Source organism: Lycorma delicatula, chromosome 1, assembly GCF_047948215.1.
Source record: "Lycorma delicatula isolate Av1 chromosome 1, ASM4794821v1, whole genome shotgun sequence".
NCBI lineage: Eukaryota > Metazoa > Arthropoda > Insecta > Hemiptera > Fulgoridae > Lycorma > Lycorma delicatula.
The window spans coordinates 337521810-337547351 of record NC_134455.1 but is presented as its reverse complement, the minus strand read 5'-3'; the positions used below and the strand labels follow the sequence as shown (position 1 = coordinate 337547351).

Sequence of the window (25542 nt, the reverse complement as noted above, 5' to 3'; positions counted from 1 at the left end):
CACTCTTTACATTTAATTTCATAAATTCCCAAATATATTGTTTATTTTATTATTATTGGTGTTGTTTTTTAAATATTTTATTAGGAGGTTATTATGTTTGTATGCTGGTTTAAATATTTCTTTATTGTAAGTTTTAGTAATGTTTTCAATGATATTGCGAAGGTCATTCAATAAATTCTTAGAAAGACAGAAAAACAAATTGTGTAGATTTTATTTTTCAAAATAATTTCCTTTTAACTTTATAACTTTTCCAAGTGTTTCTTCAAATTTTTTAGGCCATCTAAAAAGTAGGATTTTGGAAGGTCCCAAAATAAGCATCTGTTTGGGCAATGACCTCCTCGTTTGAAGTGAATCGTTACCTGCTGTGCCATTTTTTCAAGTTTGGAAATAAATAACAAAATCACTGGGAGCCAAATCCGGTGAATATGGTGGATGTTGTAATAATTCAAACTTTAATTCCATAATTTTGGCCATCAAAACTGCACAGGTGTGCACACATGCATTGTCTTGATGGGTGAGGATCTTTTTCTTTTTCAAATGAGGACTTTTTTTATTTCTTCGCTTAACCGGTGCAATAACGACACATAATGCTACCCAGTTATTGTTTGTCCTTTTTCCAAGTAATCAGTGTAGATGATACTGCGTGGATCCCAAAAACTGTTGCCATCAGTTTGCCACCCAATTTCACAGTCTTCACCTTCTTCAAAGCCTGTTCGTCTTCAAAAACCCACTGTTTTGACTGTTCCTTTGTCTCTGGAGTATAGTAGTTTCCATGATTTGTCCACAGTTATGTATAGATGCAGAAACTTGTCAGGACTGCGATGGAAAAGCGCCATAGAGTCGACCACAGAATTGCGTTTATTCTCCACTGAGAGCAAACAAAGAACCCATCTTGTTAAAATTTTTTTCACATTTAATTTTTCATGCAAAATTGAAAACAATGTACCTTGTGATATACCTGTAGCCTCAACTATTTTGCACACTTTGATTAGTAATCACTCAAAACCATATCGTGCCATGAATTTTGTCAATCATTTCGGGGGTGGTAACTTCCACTGGACGTCCCAAACGATGTTTATCTTTTGTGGATGTAGCAGTTGCAAACACGGAAGCAGATGTGCTATGAACTTCAACCACTCAATTTTGATCTCTTTTGGTGTTAAGCCTTTTAAATATAAGTATTTAATCACCACTCAAAACTTACTTTTTTCCATTTTTCTAAACAAACAACAGCTTGCTGCTTCAATCAACTATGACAATGAAACAACGTCATGGATACAGCTGAAACTTAACTGCACTCTAGCGACAAATGATGCTTACTAAAAGCAAACTATTTTTGATACTACAAGCACCATCTCTTGGATTTTCTAAGGATTTATTGAACAACCCTCATATAAGTGTATAAATACTGTATGCATATTTTTTCATTATTCTGTGTCTTATTATGTATTGGTTGTAAGGTAATTATTCTGTTACTATGTTTTGATAATTGTTTTTTATAGATATTATTCTATAATTATAATCAAATGGGTGTGATTATTATAATCACACCCATTTTCAGCTGTTATATGTTTTTTGATGTTTATTTCATAATTTAACTTTTCTATTTATTATGTGTATATTTGATTACTCTATTAATCATATTTGTATATGATTTATACTCTATATACTACATATGTATACCCTATATATCTATCATATTTGTGTTCATTTTATGGGACCAAAGGGTAATTTGATTTTTTATGAATTTTTGTATATTGGATGTAGGTTTTCTATATACTGATGTCAATTTGGTTGTCCTTGTTTATTTTGATATAGCTAAATAATTTAACATTACATTATCTACTTCAAAGGTAAATTTAAAATTTTCATTATAAGAATTTAATTTATATTAAATGTAAATATATTTCTGACATAATTGCTGATATGGTAATCCTAGAGGTAAGATTTTTTTTGAGTATAATATCTGTTAAATTCAAAAGAGTTTTGTTGATATATACTTTTATAATAGTGATTACACCTCTAATATATTTTGAATCTTCTTGGTTACATTTTAATTTTTCTTTATTATTTTTAAGATATGGTCTATAGGTGAGATAGGATACATGTTATTTGTGTCATAACTAAACATTCTAATGTCTTTATTTATATTTAAGTTATTTTATTTATTTAATTTGTAATTTTATCCATTACTTTGGATATAATATAAAGGGGGGTAGATTTAAAATTGATTAAAGATCACACTGAAATGTTTAATTTATCAATTTTTGGTAGTCCAGTTAATTTAAGTGTAACTGGTTCAAAAGGGTATAATCTAGAATAGTATTTTGAATTAATATTATTGTTATTAAAAATTGATCTGAATTTTTTTATTAAACGTTTAGTTACTTATAGAAATTTGTTAGTTGCATCATTAATTTCCTCAAATTTACTTCCAACAAAGTATTGTTTCATTAAATTATGATATTTTTAAACTGTAATGGTAACTGGTGTATTTGTTTTATCTGATTTTACTATTAAAATATTGTTTGTATTTAATTTGTCTCTTAATTGGTAAATTATTTGTTTATTGATAAATAGTTTATTAGTAAATTTTGTATTTTTTTTGGATATTATAGCTCATGATAATATTATGTAACTATTCCTTATCTGTAAGATTCATTCTGTTGAAATTTATTTCGGAATTTACAATCCTTTTAATAATGTAAATTTTATTATTATTTAAGCTGAATTTAAATGCATTACTGATTAATTTTTCATCATCAACTTTTCAATTTTCATCAATTTTTAAACAAATTAATTATTACTTAAAAATTACTTATGTTTAAAAATATATTAAAAAATGATTACTTAGGTAATAATTTAAAAATTTATTACTAATGTTAATTATCCACATTTTCTTGAGATTGTATAAAATTGTTTCTGATTAAAAAATTCATCATAATTACTTGTATTTTTATTTTTAATTAAACTATAAATTTTGGTTTCATGAGCCTTTTTTAGGTTATATTTATGTTTTTCAATATTAATTTCAATTAAATTTGTTATAACAATAATGACTGGTCTTAGGTTTTTTTGTAATCTTAAATATGTATTATACAATACAATATATATGCAATTTCTCTTATAGTATACGTGTTTAATCTTAGCGTTAAGGAAGAGATTAATGAAATATTTTTATTTGGAGTGTAATGCTCTATGGAACTGAACGATGAGAAAGGCAGGCAGAAAACAAATTGTGGCTTTTGAGATATGGGTGTGGTGCAGAATAATAAATGTCAGATGGCACAACCATGTAACAAATGAAGTATTAAGGAGAATTGAAGAGAACAGGAAAATGCTAAATGTGACTGAATATAGGTAAAGGAACTGACTAAGAGATTGTATGGGAAGGTGTTCGTTAGTGGATGCGATAGTACTTAGTGAACGGAAGGAAAGGAAGGGGAAGGAAGAGATTTCAAATGATGATGGAATTATAGAAAAGGGAAAATGTGTAGAAACAAAGAGGTTAGCAAAGGATAGAACAAGGTGGAGGGCAACAGCCATGACAAGACCTGCCCTAATAGTAGAACACTATGAATGAATGAATGATTTTTTTAATTTCTTGTTTTATTCGAAAATGTTCATCAAATTCTTATGTTTTTATCATCACTATATTGTACTTGAAATTATTCATTTTTATGATTGCGTATTTAGGAATTAAATCTAATTTGAGGCATGATTCATTAAAATTTATTAATGTATTATATTATAAAGTTTAATTAATATGCAATTAATAGAAATAAAAACTAGTTTTTGCTTTGTTAGCATTCATAATTATTTTATTGAAATTAATTTTTTTAAGATTCATATTATTACATTATCTTGTTAAATTATATTTAAATTCTATTAAAAAAACTACCTCGTACAGAATACTAAGATAGTTTCCCATATATTTCTTATCTTCAGGCTGGACCTCTTCTTACAAAGAGCCATCTGTCTCTTACAGAAGAAGCTGAAAATCATCTCTTATTTCCTTGGCTATTTTTGCTGAACCCTCAAGCTTATTCAGAAAGATAACCTCTGGCTGCTTTCTCAACAGGCTGGCTTCATGCTTATGCTTCAAAACCTCCATGTAGCGTTTCCGTTGAAGCTCCACACGCCTAGTAATTACAGTATAAACTGTTACTGTTTCCTTCAAAACCACCTCCTTTACTTCAATTGGCTTAGAAGCCAATGCCTCAAAACCATGAGTTAGGGCAGAAAATGCTGCCTTTAATTCCTTTACCTTGGGAATACTCCTACTCCTAACCAAAGTCGAAGTGCTTTGCGGATTCTTTATAAAGACCATAAATAAATTGTACATACTGATCTACAAAGTACCTAACCAGGGGGACAGAGCTACCTGCCCTCCATTAGCCCAAAAAACTCATCAAGTAGATTATCTTGAGAAACCCAGATGGAAACACCTGCCATTGCTTGATCTTCCTCACCTGAGGAGGTAGAAGAATCACTGATTCTTACCTCTGTCAGTTCACCAACCCTACCCCGTTTGGGCATGGGCTGTTTCCTCCAATCACTGGCTTCCAACATTTACACCAGAATATCCTACCAAGTCAAACTATCTAAATCTTGCTTTACTACATTACTAAAGTTGAGCAAGGCCACAAATGCGACAACTGCCTGCAGCAAGCTACGAACAGCCATTTCCTGTCGCTCAGCACCTCTTAGCTGCTACTGGATTGTTCTTGTTAATACCTATTCCAGTAAAATGTCTCAAGACCTAAGATTATGGCCTGTACCCAAAGGGTGTCAACAGGACAAGGGTTTGCGCCAAGAGTTAACTAGGCCTTGCTTATAACAGGTACTAACAACTAAGTAACAAACTCTGTGCAAAGTAATCTGAGTAACAAACCTAGCAAAGAGAAGCAAATAATGAATCTATTAAGATGCAGATGTTGGAAAAACTTTAATATACAAACAATCCAACACTGGTGGTGGTGGTGCACACATTTAGTTAATTCAACCTAACCTAGTATGAGATTCTATAATTACTTTTGTTGCAGCCTTTTTGTCTTGTACCCTACCCATTCAGAATATTATAATTATTATTTTTTGATCAGAAACTACTTTATGACATGCACACAAAGGCTTGGCACATTGTCATGATGGATCTATTGCCAGACCATAATTCAGGTATTTTTTCCAAGAAGAATTTCACAATCTTTACAGTACCATTAATTGTACACTTCATTGTCCACCTGATCATATCAAATCCTGCATTCTGTTTACATTTGCATGTCATTTTTGTTTTTGATAGCCAATGTTGTTACTCATATGTTCTTCCCAGTTTCTTAATCTCTTATGGAACTCAAAAACACTCCTTCATAGCATTTACACTACTTTAGCAATTACAACAGCACCAACTTTTCAATAACAGGTTTGATTTTAAAACAATTGTTTAATGTTAACACAAACATTGCTCTAAATTTTGATCACTCACTTTAATGTCGGTTCTCAAGTAGATTTCTATTGTCTTCACAACAGCCAACTGAAAAAATGGGTCTTACAGCTTTAGGTTAAAAACATCCCACGTAGATTAATGGTTTATATCACATTTGGTTTCTGTGCACTTATAAATAATAAATTGCAATATCTTTAATTAAGCTAACTGTTCTGTTCACTGCTAACATACAAAGTTTCATCCTACCTCTTAGGACAAGTTCCTTTTCTTTAGATTCACATACATACACATGTATGTGTATGTGTTATTGGCAAAAAGGGTATTACTTTCAGTTATTTTAGCATTTTATGCAAAACAGAATCAAAAGCCCAATTTAATGTAGTCAGTCCATTATCTCAATCTGAATTATTATTTCTGTTTGTACTAAATTATGTTTGATTGAGAAAACCTTGTTTAATGAAATTTGCAGAACAAACTTATTTGAATAGTCACAACAGTTTAGTCAGTATAGTTAGTTATTTAACTCACTTCACTTAAAATATCTGGCAGTTTGTCACGAGAACTACAAAAAAAATGGATATTTAGCATTTATTCAATCAGGCTGCACTTAACTAATAGGAAGAAAAATTAAAACACACTTGATTTTTGAAGAAACTGTTTTTATTTAAATATTTAAGAAGCATCTAAACAAAAACAGAAAATGATGTTAAATAACTGCTTAGAAATTCTCTTCCATTTTAAATAAAGAGGACTGTTTTTTTTTTCTTTTTTTACTAAAGATTGGAACTGCAAGGAATGCATTTCAGTAAAGATTTCAGGACATAAAAATTGAATGAGAAATAATTTTTAAACAAAACATTGTTATTTTCAAAATTCTGATCGAGGCTACCCCTTTGGGTAATCAATAAGGACTGGTACACAGAGGAACACAACAAAAATTTCACTCAAAATTCACTTATGTGATTAGTCCAACAGAGATGATCAACACTATAAAAAAATTAATAGATAAAAAAATGTACTTTATGTTAGCATTAAAATAATGCTCTGGAAATTTTTTTTTTTTGAGTTTTCCTGGGCAAAAAATGCTCCGGCATTATCGTCTCCCGAACACGATGTATTTGCTTTAAAAAACTAAATTTTAAAAATAAAATAAAATAAACACCCGGAAAATAAACATTAAGTATAAAAACAAAAAATAATAGAATAAAAAATGAAAACAAAATAAAACTTAAAAGTAGAAAAGTTAAAAACAAAATCAAAACAAATGAAAATATTTAAAAAAAACAAAAAAAAAATGTGGACTAAATGTTAACTTTTTTTGGGGGGAGAAAAAAATTTTCGTGTTACCATCTCCTGGAAAACAAAAATATGGAATATTAAAATAAAATATAAAATCTAACAAGACAACAACAAAATTAAAATAAAATAAAAATGTAAAGTAGAAATCTATAAACAAAATTAAAACTCAAACTAAAATACTAAAAACAAAGACAAAATAGAAAACAAACTAAAATGTTAAATACAAAAACATACAACTAATGTACAAAAAAATTTAAGAACACTATTAAAAAGTTTGCAAAATACTAATGGATTGAAGAAACAAAAATACCCGGTCCAAAACCTCTTTATTATTGCCCAGGATTTGACCAAAATTCCCAGGCAATTTAAATTTACGACGCAAGACCGCAGAAGATATGCAATCCACAAGAATGTGGCACAGTCAAGCAGCACGATGCAAGTGCCACTTGCATCGTACCACAAACAGCAGAGGACCACCTCCCCTCAGCGAAACTGTCTGTGGGAGGAATCCCATGGCAACACAGTATCTTTGACACGTCAAAATTTATTATCTTCAGTGGCAATCCAGTCATCTTGCCATCTCACGTGAAGTGCATGTTTGACATAGTTAATAAAGTTGGATGTAGTAACATAGGTAATACCCACTAGAGGTTGGTCTAGTGGAGAACACGTCTTCACAAATCAGCTGATTTCGAAGTTGAGAATTTAGGGTTCAAACCCTAGTAAAGGGAGTTACTTTTATATGGATTTGAATACTAGATTGTGGATACCGGTATTCTTTGGTGGCTGGGTTTCAATTAACCAAACACCTCAGAAATGGTCGACCTGAGAATGCACAAGAATACAATTCAATTACACTCATACATATCATTCCCATTCATCCTCTGAAGTAATCCTGATGGTGGTTCCAGAGGCTAAACAGGAAAAAAACAAAATAACCACGGTTAGTGAAGGAAGGATGGTTGACTACATGAGTCTTTTTCAGCGGAATCTGAAAAATTAAAAATACTATACAATAATATACTATTATTGACTAAACTGTTGTGACTATTTAAATAAGTTTGTTCTGCAAATTTCATTAAACAAGCTTTTCTCAATCAAACATAATTTAGTGCAAACAGAAATACTAATTCAGATTCAGATAATGGACTGGCTACATGTTCACATTCATTATCCGGAATCCCCATGTGGCTAGGGATCTAGCAGAAACTCATTTGTGTGTTGAGATGGTTCAATTCGATGATCACATTGTAGTAGGATGCCTGGAATAAAACTTTTTTAAGGCTTGGAGAGCACTACACAAGTCACTACAAATAAGGATGTGACAATACTTAGGGTTAAAGATATTCAAAGCTTTATGTATAGTGTACAGTTCAGCAGTAAACACAGTCAAAAGATTGGATAGACCAAACTGTAGGTTCGGCCATTAACAACAAACGCGCATCTAACGATATCGTTCTGTTTCAATCCATCCATGCATACTACTGCCGTCCGGGTTTGCTTTGGAGAGAATATGGTGAAACATTTCCAGAAAGAAAACAGGTGGTGTTTATTCTTTATTGTATTTCGTGAGGTCAAACATAAAATTTAGAAGGTTGATTGTCCACGGAGAATATGAACACAGATAAATAGTAAATATAGAAGGTGCATGAACATTCATACGGTGCAGTAAACATCTGGTATGAACACCTACAATGGAGTACAAAGTGAACAGTCCTCATATCTTCTAAAATAAGTATTTCCAAGAACTGCATCAAAAGCTGGGTGATTTTGCTATCCCTTAAGGCGGAAAAAATAAGATGCCAATACCTGGTTCCATCTATCCCAAAGTGACGGCAGACTGCAGTCAATAAGGATGCTGACGACAAGGCCTGTTCTAAAGGCACTTGTAGCAAGCCAAAGGAAAGCATGATGTACAGCATCTAGCATTTTAAGCACAGTATTACATGCTAAAGAGTAGTCGACACAACCATAATCCAAACGGAAACGAACCAAGGAGTATTACAAATGCAACATACACTACCGATCGACACCCTAATTGGTATTACTAAGGACTCACAGCATACCTAAAAGTTTGAAATACTAAGGCGGCTATCAAAAAACAAACCTAAAAATCTGAGAGGAGAGATAGCAATTAGCTCTCTACTGAGAAAGATTTGTGGAATAAAGAGGTCCTGAAGATGAGAAAACAACTTCACAATTTGTTTTCTCAGGTAAAAATGTGAAGTCAGTAACCTTGGACCAAGCTTCAAGGTGAGATAGAGTGTTCTGTAGTAGCCTCTTGGCTGTGGTTGTCGAAGGTGATGCAATATATACAGCAAAATCATCAACAAATAAGGAACATGAAACTGGCATCTACACACATGTAGTTATACTGTTGATGGCTACAGAAAATAAGGTAGTACTTCACACACTTCCTTGAAGTACTCCATTCTCCAAGTCGGCGCTACCCAAGAGAGAATCTCGAACACGAACACGGAAAATTTGGTCATTCAGGAAACCCCTAATAAAAGCAAGCTGTTGCCCCTAACTCCCCATTCTTTAAGGGTGTCTAGAATACCACATTGCCAGGCTGTGTCAAACATCTTCCTAATATCAAAGAAAATAGCGACGAGGCGCTGGCATAGTAGGAAAGCGTTTTAAATACACAAATTTAAATAACACGTTTTAAATAACACTAAATGGTCAATGGAGGATTGTTCTTTTCAGAAACAACACTGTTCAGGAGATAAAAGGCCATGACTCTTCAAGTACCATGTAAGTCTGCGGTTCACCATCCTCTCCATTACCTTGCATAGGACGCTTGTCAAGGAGATAAGGTGGTAGCTTGAGGGGCTCGCTTTGTTGTTACAAGGCTTAAGTACTAGTATGACAACAGCTTCCAACCAGATGGGTGGGAAGACTTGTGCAAAGAACAGATCATTATAAACTTGTAATAGATGTTACAATACCATATGAGGAAGGTGTGACAGCATACAGAGACGAACGTTGTCAGGTCCAGGGAACATGTCATGCAAATTTGTACCATAATGATGAAGCGAGAAACACAAGTGGAATGTATTTGCTAATACAGTTACCATCTCAAAAGATGATGAAAGGAGTTCCCCTTCATGAAGAAGCCCAAAAATAGACTGTTTGGGTGACCCACAAATCACAAGATATTTTTCCACACGGTAGTCATGGGTGTCTACATGTTTCCTCCACGACTTCCTCCTAGTGTCCTAGAATATCCACAGACATACCGCTCTAGCCTTAAGTATAAATGTAGATGTTCCATCTGTAGACCTGCGGTTAAATTTATGCAGTGCCTGCCGTTGTTTGCCAATAGCATTCTGGTAATCATCATTCCACCAAGGAACAGAAGGACATGTAGGGTTTCCTGATGCTTGTGGGATATATATATTAGCATTCTCATGTATCATGGATGTAAAAGAGGAAAGTTGATCAAGGAGGCCCAAGCCACAGACATACTGTGATGGGAAGGCTTTATGGTAACCGTTCCAATCCGCCTTTTCAACATTCCATCTCCGTGGCCTTGTTCTCATCTCGCGGTCGACATCAAAAGCAATAATAATTGGCCTGTGATCACTGCTGTGAAAGTCATCACAAACAGATCAACTAAGAAAACGAGGCCATAAACTCTGTGAGCATACAGAGATGTCAATGTTGGACAATGTACCAGATGATAAGGACATGAACATTTGTAGTAGACAAAGGTCTTGTCTCACTCTACCATATTTCCTTGAGAAGGGCAGAAAGTTGAGCCCCAGGAAACATGGTGGGCAATGAAGTCTCCAACAATGGCGATGGGGTTTGACTGAGATTTGACAATTCTACAGCGCTGAACTCAGAGTTCGGTGAGAGATACAAACTACAGATGTGCAATTTGAAGCAGATAGACTTTCAGAGCAACAGCAGGAATAAGAGTAGCTAATGGTATCCTTGCAGCCGACACCTCAATCTGCATGAAAATAGCAACTCCACTCTCTCTATTGTCCATTAGTCAGTCATATCTCTCACATAAATAGCCTCTCAGCATTATTTTGTCATGTTATAGAAGATGCATTTCTTGGAACTACATGATTAGTGGTTTATACATGCGCGCTAATACCATCCCTAATATCCTCAATGCAGGACCGAAGACCTCTGATGCTCCACTGAATAATGTTCATAAGTAAAGTTATATAGACACAGAATTTCAGTTAAATATATAAAAATTAGTTGTAAGTGATCCAATTTTTCTTTTTCGTAGTTTTGATTTTAAGGAACTCCGATGCCCTGGAGTTGGGTGGTTCCTCGACCATATCCTCCAGTGACAACAGCTTCCAACCAGAGATTTGGGAGGAGATTTGGAAGAATGGGAAGTCATAAATGACATCCTTGAGGTGGTGATTGTGGGGGCACCCTTAACAGGGAGCTTAGTAGGTGGCTTGCTGCCAACTGTGACTACTCCTGCCCAAAGAGCTAACTTTGGGGACAGTGACTTTCAGATGGATCTTATGATCAGATTTACTAACCCCAACTAAAGTCTTTTTGTTCACTTTCATCAGTTCTGAAATAGTGAATGTAAGCGAAGCAACCTGATCAGATAACATCTGAACAAGCTTTTTCAGCTTATTGCAGGATCCACACTGCTGAATAGCTAAATTCAAGAGAGCTTGTTTTGATGCAGTAGTAGCAAAAGATGCATTTGGTTTAACCAGGTTCCGTGAATTAAGTGTTTTCCTGTATTCTCTATGTGCAACCAGAAAAGATAGCTCCTGCTTGGTAGGAGTTTTAAAGAAGGTAGGTGGTAGTTTCAAAGAAGAAAAGGCAATTCTCAGAATCGACTTTTCTTCTTTAAAAGATGGACAATCTCGAGAGTGGGCTGCATGTGAACCACTATGGTTTGCAAATTTTTCATCAGCATGGCAGTCAGTGTCACTATGGCCTTCCAAAGCACATTGAGCACAGATATCAGTCTTTGACTGACACGGGTTGGGTATAAATGATCGTACTGAAACCAACAGGTAACCCCCACTTTAAACCTCTCTGGTGGTACCAGGAGATCGAATGTTAGTATAAGAAATGGTGTTGGCTTTTCCGACCCACTGTGCCTTTTCATGATACGATTCACACCTATTACTTCTTGGGTTCAAAGTTCATCAGCTATTTCTGTTCATCCAGCTCCAGAAGGTCTCTGCAAAAAATTACTCCCTGACTGGTATTAAAAGTTCTGTGGCACATCGTACTTACACCGCCGATATTAGTAATACATACGAGAGATCTAATCTGTTCATTGTTATGGGTTTTAATTAATATCGATACATCTCTTAATTTTTTGATGTTCTTCAGTGAGCCACACAATCCTGTTACAACCTTATTGATCAGGAAGGGCGAGACCTTGTGAAGGAGGTGATATCTTATTCAGGAAGGTGGCTGACCTTCCTGAATACTCTGCATAACAACAAATCTAATGTTTTTAACCTGGTTTATACATTGGATGATGTGATGTAACATCTTCCAACACCTGACTTCCTTGATATGCATATGATTTTTGTTATATGATTTTTCTGGTAATTCCTTCAGTATACAGAGCTTATCTCTGTACATCATAGGCCATCTTCTTGGTATTAACTCAATTAGGTCCTCCTGAGTGAGTACTCCTGAAAGTGCCTCTGCCACGTCCTTTTCGCCCACAATGGGGTCTGTGTGTTGCCTGTGTTATGACTGTTAATATTTTTAACCTGTATATGGTCTGCTTCACAATTCCCATTATTTACTCCACTACTGATATCCTCGTCAGACAAAGCTGATCAAGGCCTTTTCACAAGACTGGATTTGGTGGTTTTTCAGATGGACCATCAACCATCATAGAAGTTTCTTGTAGGCTTGTAATTTTGGTCCCATGCATACGGGCAATACAACTCCCCCTCCAACAGAGCACACACGTACTGGAGCTAGAGCTAAATATAACTGGGGTTGCCCACATGCTCAGACTCACTATATACAGATATTCACCCACCAGCATGGTAGTTCCCACTTTGGGTTATGGTTGCGCTTGTAAGGAGTCTCAACATCACCGAGTGTATGTGTAAGAAGAAATAGTGTAGAATGTTGTAATGTAGTTATGTAAGGTATATGTTGTAAACTGTAGTGTTCTTGGTGTAGAGTATGTGTACAGTATAAAGTGTTCTGCAGCTCAGTGTGCAGCAGGAAGAAAAACTATAGAGGCTAGGCCCATAGGGATGCCAACCCCCAGCATCTTAAACAATACGACTTCCCGTCAAGGAGAACTTTTAACAATGAGTAAGTTTGTAACCTAGAGTTCTGAGCAAAAATCTCTCTGGGTAAATCAGAGTTGTACTAAAACTTAAAATTTAAAGTAACAAACTCATTCTTTGAGCTTATTAAAAGTAGTCTGTTCCTAGAAACTGGAGAAATATAAGCAAAATGTGTGCTAGTAGCAAATAGGGCACCTTTTTCAAAAGTGGTACCTATACATAAAACTTAACATTGGGTAATATTACAGAATTAAAGAAGGAAGGTGCATAAGAAGGAAAGACTTATGAGTATGAAATGCAAGCATTGGTGTCCTATGCCACTGCACAATTTTAATAGATAAATACTTTTTATAACATATTTCATTACATGCAATGTAAAATCAAAAAATAAGATCATACCAGGCAACTTCATTATATCCTTCTATTAATCTCCTAGATGTTGCCAGTAGCAATGCAACACCTAATTCTGCAACAGCTTCGGTAAGTACACCTGGTGTATAACCAACTTTAATGCCAAGTTGTTTGCATGATTTAATATCTATATGATCAATACCAACTGACATTGTACCAACGACCTTTAATCTGTCACCTGAAATAAAAAAAAATATTTCTAATAATATAACTATTTTTAATAGAAATACATAAAGAAGCACATTAAATCTTACACATTGCAAAATTTATTTCAATAAAAAAAATTATTTTTAAACATTAATAAAATGATTATAATATTATTTTACTAATTATTCCACATAACTGTAAGATAAACATGCAAATTACCATTAAAGGAATGAAAATTAAAGTCATAAAGGAACAAAAATTATATTTTATTATGCAACATTTTAACTTAACTACCCAGTGAAATGAGTTTACTTACAAACTTAGTGATATCAGTCTGTCAGACTAGCATGTACAATGCTAGACAAGTAGCTTGACAGTTGGATTAGAGAGAGCTATAGCAGGTGATAAAGAGTGTCAATTCAAAGCACACTTTAAAAAAGCTAAGGCAACGTTTATAAATAAAACAAAGAGTTTTACATATACCGAGTAATTACTCATTTCTTAAAGTGAATAATACTTTAAATAACACAACTTGTACAGAACTGGTCTGTACATTTGATATCTTATACAAAATAATAAATTATTTATCTGTTTATAGTAATTATTAAAATGTACATTATGATTTATTATAAAATTTAATAGTAATTTAGTACAATATTTGTAGTGTTACCCTGAGGTGTAAATTGCCCTGAAGCAAATGAGTTAATTAAATGGAATAAGGAGTAATAACAAATGAATAATCAGAATTCCTTTAAATGTTTGACTTCTTTCTTAGTTGTCATATGTTTACATCTGGTTAACCTCAACCAAAATGAAGTGATAACTAAATTAGGTAAATTTGTTCTAGTTTTAGGAATTTAGTAAGTGATTTTTAAGTTTTGTTTTATTATTAATACTGTAGAGTGAATTTAGTTTGTTTTTTTTTAAACGATATTTAGTTGAGTTTTCTGTTAATTTTCATTACTACTCTGTGATGAAAAATCTTGCTTTTAAACTGCAACTGAAATAAAGACTGAATAGTCAGAGTAGAGAAATAGTAAGCAGTATGTATAAGTGTATAAGTTTATGAAAGAAGAGACCATTAAACAATGTCTAATTATTCAATTGATCAAGGCCAGAGAAATGACCCACCCAGGAGTGGTCAATTAGATAAGTATGACTGTAAGGTAACACAACATGCCATTATAAGTCCTGCTGTCATATTTTTCAGAAAAAAGATAAGGTTCTTCAAAAAATACAGATAACAAAAGAAAAAATGCCTAATAATAATTTATGCTAATCGAGAGAAAGAATTTGTCCTTTATCATACAGTCTTTTCAAATGAGCAAGCACATTTTCAAATGCATTAACAATGTGGAAGATCTGCCACAGTACAGAGATTACCATGGCTAAGAGAACAATAAAAAATATTTTATAAGAATAACTGAAAAATTTCTTACAAACACAATTCTATAATTATTATTTATAATGCACCTTATCACAATATCCAGGAAAAGTACCCAATTTAATCAGCACAAAATTTTATTATGTAAAAGTGAAATTACATTCAATGAAAAATGACTGAAACCATATTCTTTTAAAAAGAAAAGTGTCTGCATTATTTTGTGGATGCTGTTATAAGAAAGGAAGGACATGATTTGTTACAACTACCACTACACCATCCTCATTTAAATGTGTCTAAACGAATTTGAGCTGACATAAAACTTCATATTTTAACTGAATTTATTGTTCAATATTTCAGAAGTACAAAAATATGCATGGAAAAAATGAATTTGATGATCCAAAACACTGGATTTTTAAGCGCAAACATATGAAAAAACTAGTATGTAAATATCTGAATCAGAAGACAATATTGGATATACATTGCTATCTATCTTGATTCTATTGTTATTACCTGGAAGTAAACAACTTTTTTTATCTACAGCTGCAATCACAGTTCTGAGCATGTGCACCAGATTCTCTAATTTGTTCGTTTTTGATAGATACCATTACAAGTACAGCAATGTTTGTTTACAAGTTATCGTTTACAATCCAAACATCGTTTAAAATGTTAAGTCAATTGAGAATCTCACTGATTGTGAAATTAAAGCAGTTCAATGAGGAATGTAGTGATGTGAATGATGAGTAAAGAAGTGGGGGGTGCCCTTCCATCATTAATGATTTGGTTACATAGTGGTTGAAAAATTAAAAAAAAAAATTGATGGTTTATAATTTTATTATGTCCTGAGTTCCCTGAAGTTTTACGAACAGTTCTGCATAAAACTCTAACACAAAACCTACACTATCATAAATTCTGCTCTCATTAGGTGCCAAAAATGTTGAAAGATTCAAAATATCAAGTGGTTTAGCTCAGTCTTTTATTATCTGATATCAAACTGAAAGAGATGATTTTTTGAGCCAAACAGGAAGGAATCAGTGATCAGACTTGGGTCTCACATCACCACAGCAATCTATCGAAAGGCAACACACAACATCTCTGAAAAAACTAGCTCAAAACTACCACTTCAACTTGAAAAATCATCTGCACTGTCTTCTGGGGTAAGAATGCACACATTTGTTGGTTGACTTCTTGCCAAGAGATGAGTATAGATGCTTCGATTTATTGTGATGCTCTCAATAAACTCTTTTTTGCCATGCAATCCAAAGTACGAGGAGGAACTCAGTCATGAATAGAGTTTTGTTGCTGACAATTTTTATTGGCATGCTGCTAATAGAACTCAAAGTCTGATTGAATGATTTCGCTAGGAACAATTGAAGCATCAATTTTACCATACATTTGACACTGATTGACCAACTTAATCTTATTTCTCCAATTTAAGCAATCTCTTGCTGATCAGCACTATGATGACAATGCTGATGTGAAAAATATGTTGTACAACATTAGTTCTTTTACCTGTGGTGCCATTTTTTGGGTAAGGAATGCAAAGTGCCATTAATAATGATGGAAATAATGTAGAAAAAAGTTTAAGATATCCTCTTCCATATAATAATAAAACAACTAATATTAACAAAATAACTTAGGTAAGTTGTTTTATTAATGTGGCTTTTTAGAAGTTTCTGTAAACTACTATAGATATTACATAAATAAATAAAATAATTACAACAAGAAGTAAGCAGTTAAACAATTATTGTATAATTGCTTATCAGGCAGATGGGAATGTCTTTGGGGATGTGAGTAGTGCAGTATTGGAGAGCGAACTGCTACCACACTAATTTTTTTTAAATACAAATTTTACAATTTAAAATAATTTGACATTAAAAATGTCAATATTATATTTTGATTAAAAAAATCTACATAAATGAAATAAGTTGAATAAGGCTGAAAGATTACAGGTTAAATAAGTTAGTAAAGGCAGTGGTAGAATGTGGATACCAGAGTATTCTTTGGTGGTTGGGTTTCAATTAACCACACATCTCAGAAACGGTCGACCTAGCCACAATTCATTTACATTATACATATCATCCTCATTCATCATCTGAAGTAATATCTCACAGTTGTTCTGCACGGACCACCTTTTCTAAACAGAAAAGAGAGAGGTTGATTAAGTTGACTAAGAAGGGTTCTATATAAGACTTTATTCAGCATTTCTAACATCTGATCATTATGCAATACCTACGATATAACAGGAAGCAGCATTCTAGAAGAAGTTGAAGAACGTAGAGAAGGATCTAATGCTGTCAACATTCATAACGGTTTTTAACAAACCAGTTTGCACAGATTATATAGTTAAAAAAACACTGCTCTAGCTTTAAGCTCACCCAGTTCCAGTGTGAATGATGATTCTGATAAGAATTTATTTTAATAAATGAACTGTTTTGATAATGTCATATTTTAATGACAAGTGATCAAAGTCAACCTAAGAGACAGAAGATTCAAAAGCGTTGGTCTTTTTCTATTCTCATACCAAAAATATACCTTAAAAACTTTTTTACTTTAGTAAAAGTAAAAAATTCAACGTCATCAAATGAAGATTAAAATTATGTAAATTCTGACATAACTTGTTTTGAAATGAAAACAAGAGTTTAATTTTTTTTCTATAAGTCTCGAATGCATGTAATTTTTAGACTAACAATAGAAACCTTTTAGATAACAATCTGTATGTGGCTTTTGCCTCTGCTTTGGCATAAATAACTACTAAAAGCAACTAGCATTTATCTTTACACATTCAAATCAGGAAAGTACCTGTTTCAAATCTTTATTCTTTTAACTCATTCTCTAGACTGCTAATAAGTAACACACTATTATAATTTTTTATAAACTGCATTTTATTGAATAAGACTGCAAGAAAATTTAGTACCTTCTACAATGCAGGCAAATATAAAAACAGTTTTTAGAGGATTCACCTAATCTAAATCTCTCACCAGTACTAACAATAAATGAAGGCTTAAATTTTTCAGTCAGCCATGGCTGACTGTTTTAAAATGTGTAAAAATGCACTAGAAAAATTGCAAAGAAAAACCAGAAAACTAAATACAATGGAGAAGGGACATCTAGAAATACTTTCAACATCTATAACATCAAGCATATTTCTTAATGTTATGTCCACTTAATTTATATTGTGTTAACTGAAAGTAAATCAATGTTGATGGCATTTTAGATACTATAAATCACTGACTTTGTCCCTTCTCAAATCAACACAGAGAACGATCAGTAAAATTTCAGGAAAGATAAAACAAGGGATGAAAGTGGGAACTGTCTTAACAATAAGATTTTAGTCACTGCATGCATCAAATCATTGCTGAAGTGAAAATGTATTTAATGCCAAGCAGTAAAGACATTTTCACATTCTTCATTCAACTGTGGATGAACCATCTTCTCATTATTCCACCGCTAGACTATTTACATACCTTCATGAAAGTGGTAATGAATTTCAGACAGTTTTGTGTTTCTTGCATTTAAAAAATAGATATCAGATTCTGTCTAATCTATACTGTCTAACAATACTACACCCTCTAATGATTAAAACTTTTAAAAACGGCATCATTTACGAACTACCCCTCAAAAAAACAATTAAAAACTGTTTAAGAATTACCTGCGTTTAGGACATCCTTATCAATTTTGTCATTTAAGCTACAATAAAGAGCATCTTTTCCTTTTACTCCATCAATAATTTCTTCCTTTTTAATTTTTGTTCCATCATAGATTTCAACATCACATCTGAAATAAAATTTATTTAGTTTGCAAAATTTGACTGAAAAACTGTCAAGTTTCCTTTTTTTATATATAGAGGTAAAAAGAAAAAGTTTAATTGACATGGACTTAAATAAATAAAATACAATAGTCTAGTTCAAATCCTGCAATTTTAAACCATTTGTTTTACCAGACGGGAACATTTCTAATATATGATGTGTATTTAACAGCTGTAGCTGTTAAAAGTAAATTAAAGTAAAAGTATAATGCAATTTTTTTATGGTATTCTATTTTATCATCAAAAACAGTAATAACAACAGATAATGTGAAAAGTTTATAATATGTTATTTTATCAATTGGACAAATGTTTACAATTTGATAAAATTATTTATTAAGTTTTCACTGTTATACTACAATTACCTAAATACTTATAAACATCCATTTTCAAAAACACCTCACTTGGGATTTATTAATTGGTACATTTATCTTAACACTTTTAAGAAAAAATTCTAAAAACAAAGGATGTTCAGTATTGATGTAAAAAAATAAGTTTATTTGGTGGTTTATGTGTATTTAAGAGATGTAAGATTACAGATAAAATTAATGCTACTTTTAAAGAAGTGTTTGCTGTTAACATAAGAAGTGATTGCATGTGAAGATTTAAATATATGTAGCTGTCAAAACTTGGATTTTCTACAATTTTATAAACAGAAATGTTCAGTTACGCTTCGGTATAAAATAGTTAAGTAACTTAAATAATGTTCATGATTATTTTGTCATAAAAAAATTAAAAACAAAACAATTTACAACTGGTTTTATCAACTGAAAATTACAATTTCCACCATCATGGAATTTGAAGGTTTTGGAATAAAAATAAATATTTTTCTTGTTAAAATGTGTATTAAATAATATTTATCTTTTAATAAAAATATTTTGTTTTATTGGTGTTTAAATCCTTATGTTTATTGAATAAGTATTATACCTAAGTCGTACGGAAATAGGGGTACAGTCGCCATTTGTGACTTAACCCACGACTTGTAACGTCACGACTGACGTCACTAATTCAAGATGGCGGTGGTCGACAATCTTGGATTGTGACGTCAGTAGCGGCCGTAGCCCGTAGTGTTGCCAACTTGATTTATTTTGTGTCCCCTTGGTTATATGTTGAAGTAATATTTCAAAGGTTGGTAGCACTGTTGTGTAGCGGTCGGAATGAATTAAAGTGAAAAAAATCGGTCGGCTAGAGGACTCGAATCCGGTCATGACGGGACACGACCGACTGACGCCTTAACCAATCGGCTGCAGTGACTCCCTGATGTAATGAGTGAAAAATGTTCTACATAAGCTGTGAATTTTAACGTCACATCAGTCTGTACACACACACACACACACACACACACATACATATATATACACACAAGTGAATAAAAAAAATTTAAACGTACCTCGAGGATGATCCTGGTTGTCCAGGCGATGGCGTCACGGCGAAGGAGAGAGGTTCTCGTCGTAGATCGTGCACCGGGAGACAGTGGCGGCGGTGTCTGCTGCGCGTGCGTTTGCGTGCGTGCGTCAGCGGAGTGACGCAGGGTGTTTACCGTGCGAGATGCGGCCCTCGACTGAAGAATTGTGGGAACGACGTGGTCTAAAGTTGTCCGATTGACCAATCGCAGCGTTGGAATTCGAATCGACGCATGCGCACTAGCCGTTAGTGCGTACGTGCGAACTGGATCGTCGTTTCTAATAAGAGCGGATGCGATAAGGAAAATGTTTTTTTTATAATTATCGGGTCACTAATACAAAAGTGTGCGAGTTGTTGTAACCGGTTAAATCCAGTTGTGTTTGTATATACGTGAAAAAAAATTTGTTGCATTTCCACACCACCCAAGAGGTAGCAACCGCGGCGCATTGTGATTTTTTTTAACGAGTGATATCTCTCCCCAGTAGGTCTACAAAATACTCGAACAAGAAAAAAAAACTACTTCATGATATGTCTTTACAAGACCGCGATACGATAAACATCAAACGCAGATGATGAATCCGATAAACTTTTGATACCGATAAACTTGCACATCTATCTGAAAAAAACCCGTTAACCCTTGTGTATGCGAAACAATTGCAAGTCTACCAGTACCCATCATCTGCGTTTGATGTTTATCGCATCATGGTCTTGTAAAGAAAAATGAAAAACAATGTTTCGCATACATAAGTTGTGTAAAATATTTAAACACTCTCCTCACCATTTGCAACATAATCCGATAGTAGATAAATCTATTACCACATCATGTCGCGGGCCTTGGAACCACTGCATTCAATAAACGTAATTAAATATCGGTTTTAAAAAAAAAAAAACAATAGTTAGTTACAATTTATTGTGTGGGGGTTTAAAGTGTTTTTTGTTTTGTGTATGTGTGTAATTTTGTGTTGATTGTGTAATGTGTTGTAGTCCTTAAAAGGACTTATTTAAGCATCGTAGAAATTAAAAAATTCGTGCAGACGATCGTTGACGGTTTTCTTTATCATCTTCTTTGCGTTTCGTATTCTTGTATAAAATAAAATAAAGAAAAGCGATATGCGATATGACGTCCTCTCATATATCGATCAGTTTAACGTAATCGAATTCTGAATTTTCATTTGTGCCGTATGCCACCAACAGCGGTTGGGTATCATCATCATCGTCGTTGTTAGAGCAATCTACCGCATCGAGGGTCCTGAAGAAAAGTCCTCCGTCCGTCGCTACATTAGCAGTTACTCTTCTTTTTTCACTTGCAGCAAACACGTTTACAGCGAGTACGTTATTTTTTCAATGCGACGTATTGAGATTTTTTAACACCGTCGCATTCAACTTCATATTCGACGAACGATTTAATTTGAACGCCTTTACGTTACCGTCGTCACCGTAGAATCCAGAAAACAGTAACTTCTTTGCTGTGAATAGTAACTTCTTTGCTGTGAATAAGTGCGATAGCTTGTTCAAATTTGCAATAATATTTTCGTCCATATCCGAAATCATAATAATTGAAAACCACTCTTATGGTCAAGTTATCACCGATTTTATCAAAATCATGTTCAGATAAATCGACAATATATACGTAACTGTGTTTTAATTTAAAACACATAGGCGTCAGATGATGGTCACCGACGCGCACGCATACATCTTCTTCACTAAACTGATTCATGTTTACACCTCGAACGTTTCTCAACGAATAAACTGCTTCACTCAGTTACACGTTATTTATAAGCTCCTCCCCACCACCACAACTACCACACCCTGCTATCAACGAATCAGAATGTCACAACCTCCCCTCCACAATTCGGAAAAATTCATCTGATAAGTATGGTGATATCCTGAACAAGTGCATTTTGTATGATTTGAAGCTACAATTTTTCTATGATACATTTTCAAAGTGTTATTAATAAACTGTTCTGTAATGTTAATTTCTACTATCACTTTTTCGATACCATTAACATCTGGTTGGCATACGAATTCAAGACCCTGATGACAACAACCCGAACCTATATCACAACGATGTAGAACGACACAAACCATAATTAGTATTTATTTTTTTTAAATTTATAACGTATTCTTTTAATTGTATTTATTTTTAAAAATATAATTAAAGTAAAACTTGCCTTGCTAATTAAGATGAAAATATAATGATTGCGAATGATGAAATCACACAAATGTTTTCACGTATATACAAACACAACTGGATTTAACCGGTTACAACAACTCGCACACTTTTGTATTAGTGACCCGATAATTATAAAAAAAAACATTTTCCTTATCGCATCCGCTCTTATTAGAAACGACGATCCAGTTCACACGTACGCACTAACGGCTAGTGCGCATGCGCCGATTCGAATTCCAACGCTGCGATTGGTCAATCGGACAACTTTAGACCACGTCGGTCCCACAATTCTTCAGTCGAGCGCCGCATCTCGCACGGTAAACACCCTGCGTCACTCCGCTGACGCACGCACGCAAACGCACGCGCAGCAGACACCGCCGCCACTGTCTCCCGGTGCACGATCTACGACGAGAACCTCTCTCCTTCGCCGTGACGCCATCGCCTGGACGACCAGGATCATCCTCGAGGTACGTTTAATTTTTTTTTATTCACTTGTGTGTATATATATGTATGTGTGTGTGTGTGTACAGACTGATGTGACGTTAAAATTCACAGCTTATGTAGAACATTTTTCACTCATTTCATTAGGGAGTCACTGCAAACGATTGGTTTAAGGCGTCAGTCGATCACGTCCTGTCATGACCGGGTTCGAGTCCTCTAGCCGACCAAATTTTTTTTCACTTTAAATATTATTTATTTATTTAATTCAATCCGACCGCTACACAACAGTACTACCATACCTTTGAAATATTACTTCAATATATACCCAAGTGGACACAAAATAAATCAAGTTGGCAACACTACGGCCGCCACTGACGTCACAATCCAAGATGGCCGACCACCGCCATCTTGAATTAGTGACGTCACAAATGGCGATCGCACCCCTATTTCCGTACTACTTACCTACCCATTTATTACAAGATTAATATGTATTATCTATTATTATTGTGTATTAATCAGAATAAAAGATTTATTTTTTGTTACGTTTGCTTATATTTCTTTTATATACAATGAAATTTATTTGTATTTTTGTAACAGAATTACGGCAATTAAATTCTAATTTTATGGTATGGTTTACGTAATTTTTTATGATCCGTTGTATCAGATTTTATACTTACATTTTTGCTTTTAAAATAAATAATCTTTTAAAAATTTAATTTCAGCTCTCATTTGTTTCTTTTAAATAAAAATTAGCTATGAAATTCATTTTAGTCAAAAAAGAAAAACAAACGGTACTGCGGGGTGAGGGTAACCAACTAGTTGTCAGCCTGTAGTTTCTAGAGTGAATGATTAAACACAAACAAATAGGCATTAACATAATCAACACAAAATCAGATTTTTTTTGTACATTTTTAAATCTATTTTGTTTAAAATTGCAAAAATGATATATAATGGGTGAGCCAACAAAACAGGTTAAGAAATGTATTATTTTTCTATTTACACATTTAAAAACAAATTTTCTAACAAATTGGTACTTAGTATTTAGCTGTACCTACGTTCTGAACACTACATCTTAAAGGTGCCCATCATTTTAATTCATACATTTTTCAAGTTTCTCATCAAATGACAAAAAACAAACTCAGGAACTGCGGTTACTTTAGGATATATTTTTTCTTTGAGTTTTTCATTGTGGGATAGATCACTGAACACCTTAGTCTTAAAACAGCTCATCAAGAAAAATCAGTATACTGTGAGATCCAGTAATCTTGTGGTCAAGGAGTATCATTATGTCTGGAAGCAATCATTCAATTGCATTATTTATTTCCTGGGTGTGTGGCTGTTGCATCCACCCTATAGAAACCACGTGTCTGGATTGATTTAAATTTTCTCTGCTATTTGAGGAGAAAACATTCATCAATCATTTGGAGATACAACTATGACATGATGGTAAAAGTATTTCCATCATAATTCTCAAAAAATATGGACCAATTATTCCAGAGGATGCAACTGCATACCATATATTAATTATTAACTAAGTACTGTACAGAGGTTCCTAATGCCATTCATTAAGGGTTGTTTGTTGCCGAATACTGAAAGTTTTGTTAATTCATGCATCCATAAAAGTGGAAATAAGATTTATCTTTCATTAGCGTATTGTAAATAAAAAATTTGTTAATGTTTAAAAGAAGATTCAAAATTCATCTAAAAGAAATATTATTAACTGGTTCAGCATCCCTTAATGCCTGCATTACTTGAATTTACATGGGTACATGTGTACATTCTTACACAGAATCTTTGAGCAATGGCATTACCATAGCAAAAATAAAATAAATGACAGGCAGAGTGTTTTGGGTTTCATAGCACTGCATTTCTTAGTCTGTTTTCAGTATGTATGTATGTATGTACATACAAACTCTTGTCTGCCAGAAACTAAACTAAACTAGTTTCTTCAAAAAAAAATTTTTTTAAGTTTTAAAAAACAATGTTTACATAATCACCCATTTCAATGGCTTACTCACTGAATTTATATAGACAATTCAGTCTATAGTGGGAGAATGCTGCATTGTCTATGTTGTATGTCAAGCCAGCCTAAAGGGAATCTATTATTCAATATGCACTATAATTTAAATTGTTTTGTATTTTGAAACATACTCAAACTCAAGATGGCTAAAACATGAGTGTAGTCTAAACTGAATAATCTTTACTAATTCCAACATACTGACCAGTATAAAAAAATCTGTCAGGTTTTTAAAATAGAATTTTTAGATATTTTTTGTTTATAATCAGAAGGGGATTAAATTGCTGGGTGGGTGGCTGGCTGGCTGGCTGTCTCTCTCTCTCTCTCCCTCCCCGTGTGTGTGTTTTAAAATCTCTTTAAGTTATAGAAATAATATTGATTTTAATAAATTAGTTTAAAATAATACATATTTCACTGTTAAAAATAAATAAAAGTCCAAAGAAATCATTTGGTGTTTATTAAACAGCTTAGTTACTATATATTTCCTATTATATATTTTCTACTACTCTGTTCCTCTTTTCAAGATATCTTTAACCCTAGAAAAGAATAAATATATTTAATTAATAAGGACTAAATATTTTGTACATACCACAAAATATTTCTATATCAAACACTCTGCTTCATCTAATTCCTACATTAATGTGCAGATGTTTCTTTTCCAAGCTTTAATGAAGGTACGAAAAAATTCATAGCACAAAACATTGAAGGAAAAATTCTAATAAACTTCATTACTTAATACAGCTTAAATAATTGGAGTCACT

At 33.2% G+C, this 25542-nt stretch overlaps 1 protein-coding gene across 3 annotated transcripts in view; it reads right to left on the bottom strand.

Annotated features, from left to right (window-relative positions):
* LOC142334304 (glyoxylate reductase/hydroxypyruvate reductase-like) overlaps window positions 1–25542 on the bottom strand; it is a 45481-nt gene that overhangs the window by 16905 nt on the left and 3034 nt on the right. For all 3 annotated transcript variants that reach the window (XM_075382230.1, XM_075382229.1, XM_075382231.1), the window contains 2 exons: window positions 18597–18721; window positions 13405–13594 (listed from right to left, as the gene is read on the bottom strand). In XM_075382230.1, the coding sequence (XP_075238345.1) occupies window positions 13405–13594; window positions 18597–18721 (315 nt within the window). The remainder of the gene's footprint in view (window positions 1–13404; window positions 13595–18596; window positions 18722–25542) is intronic.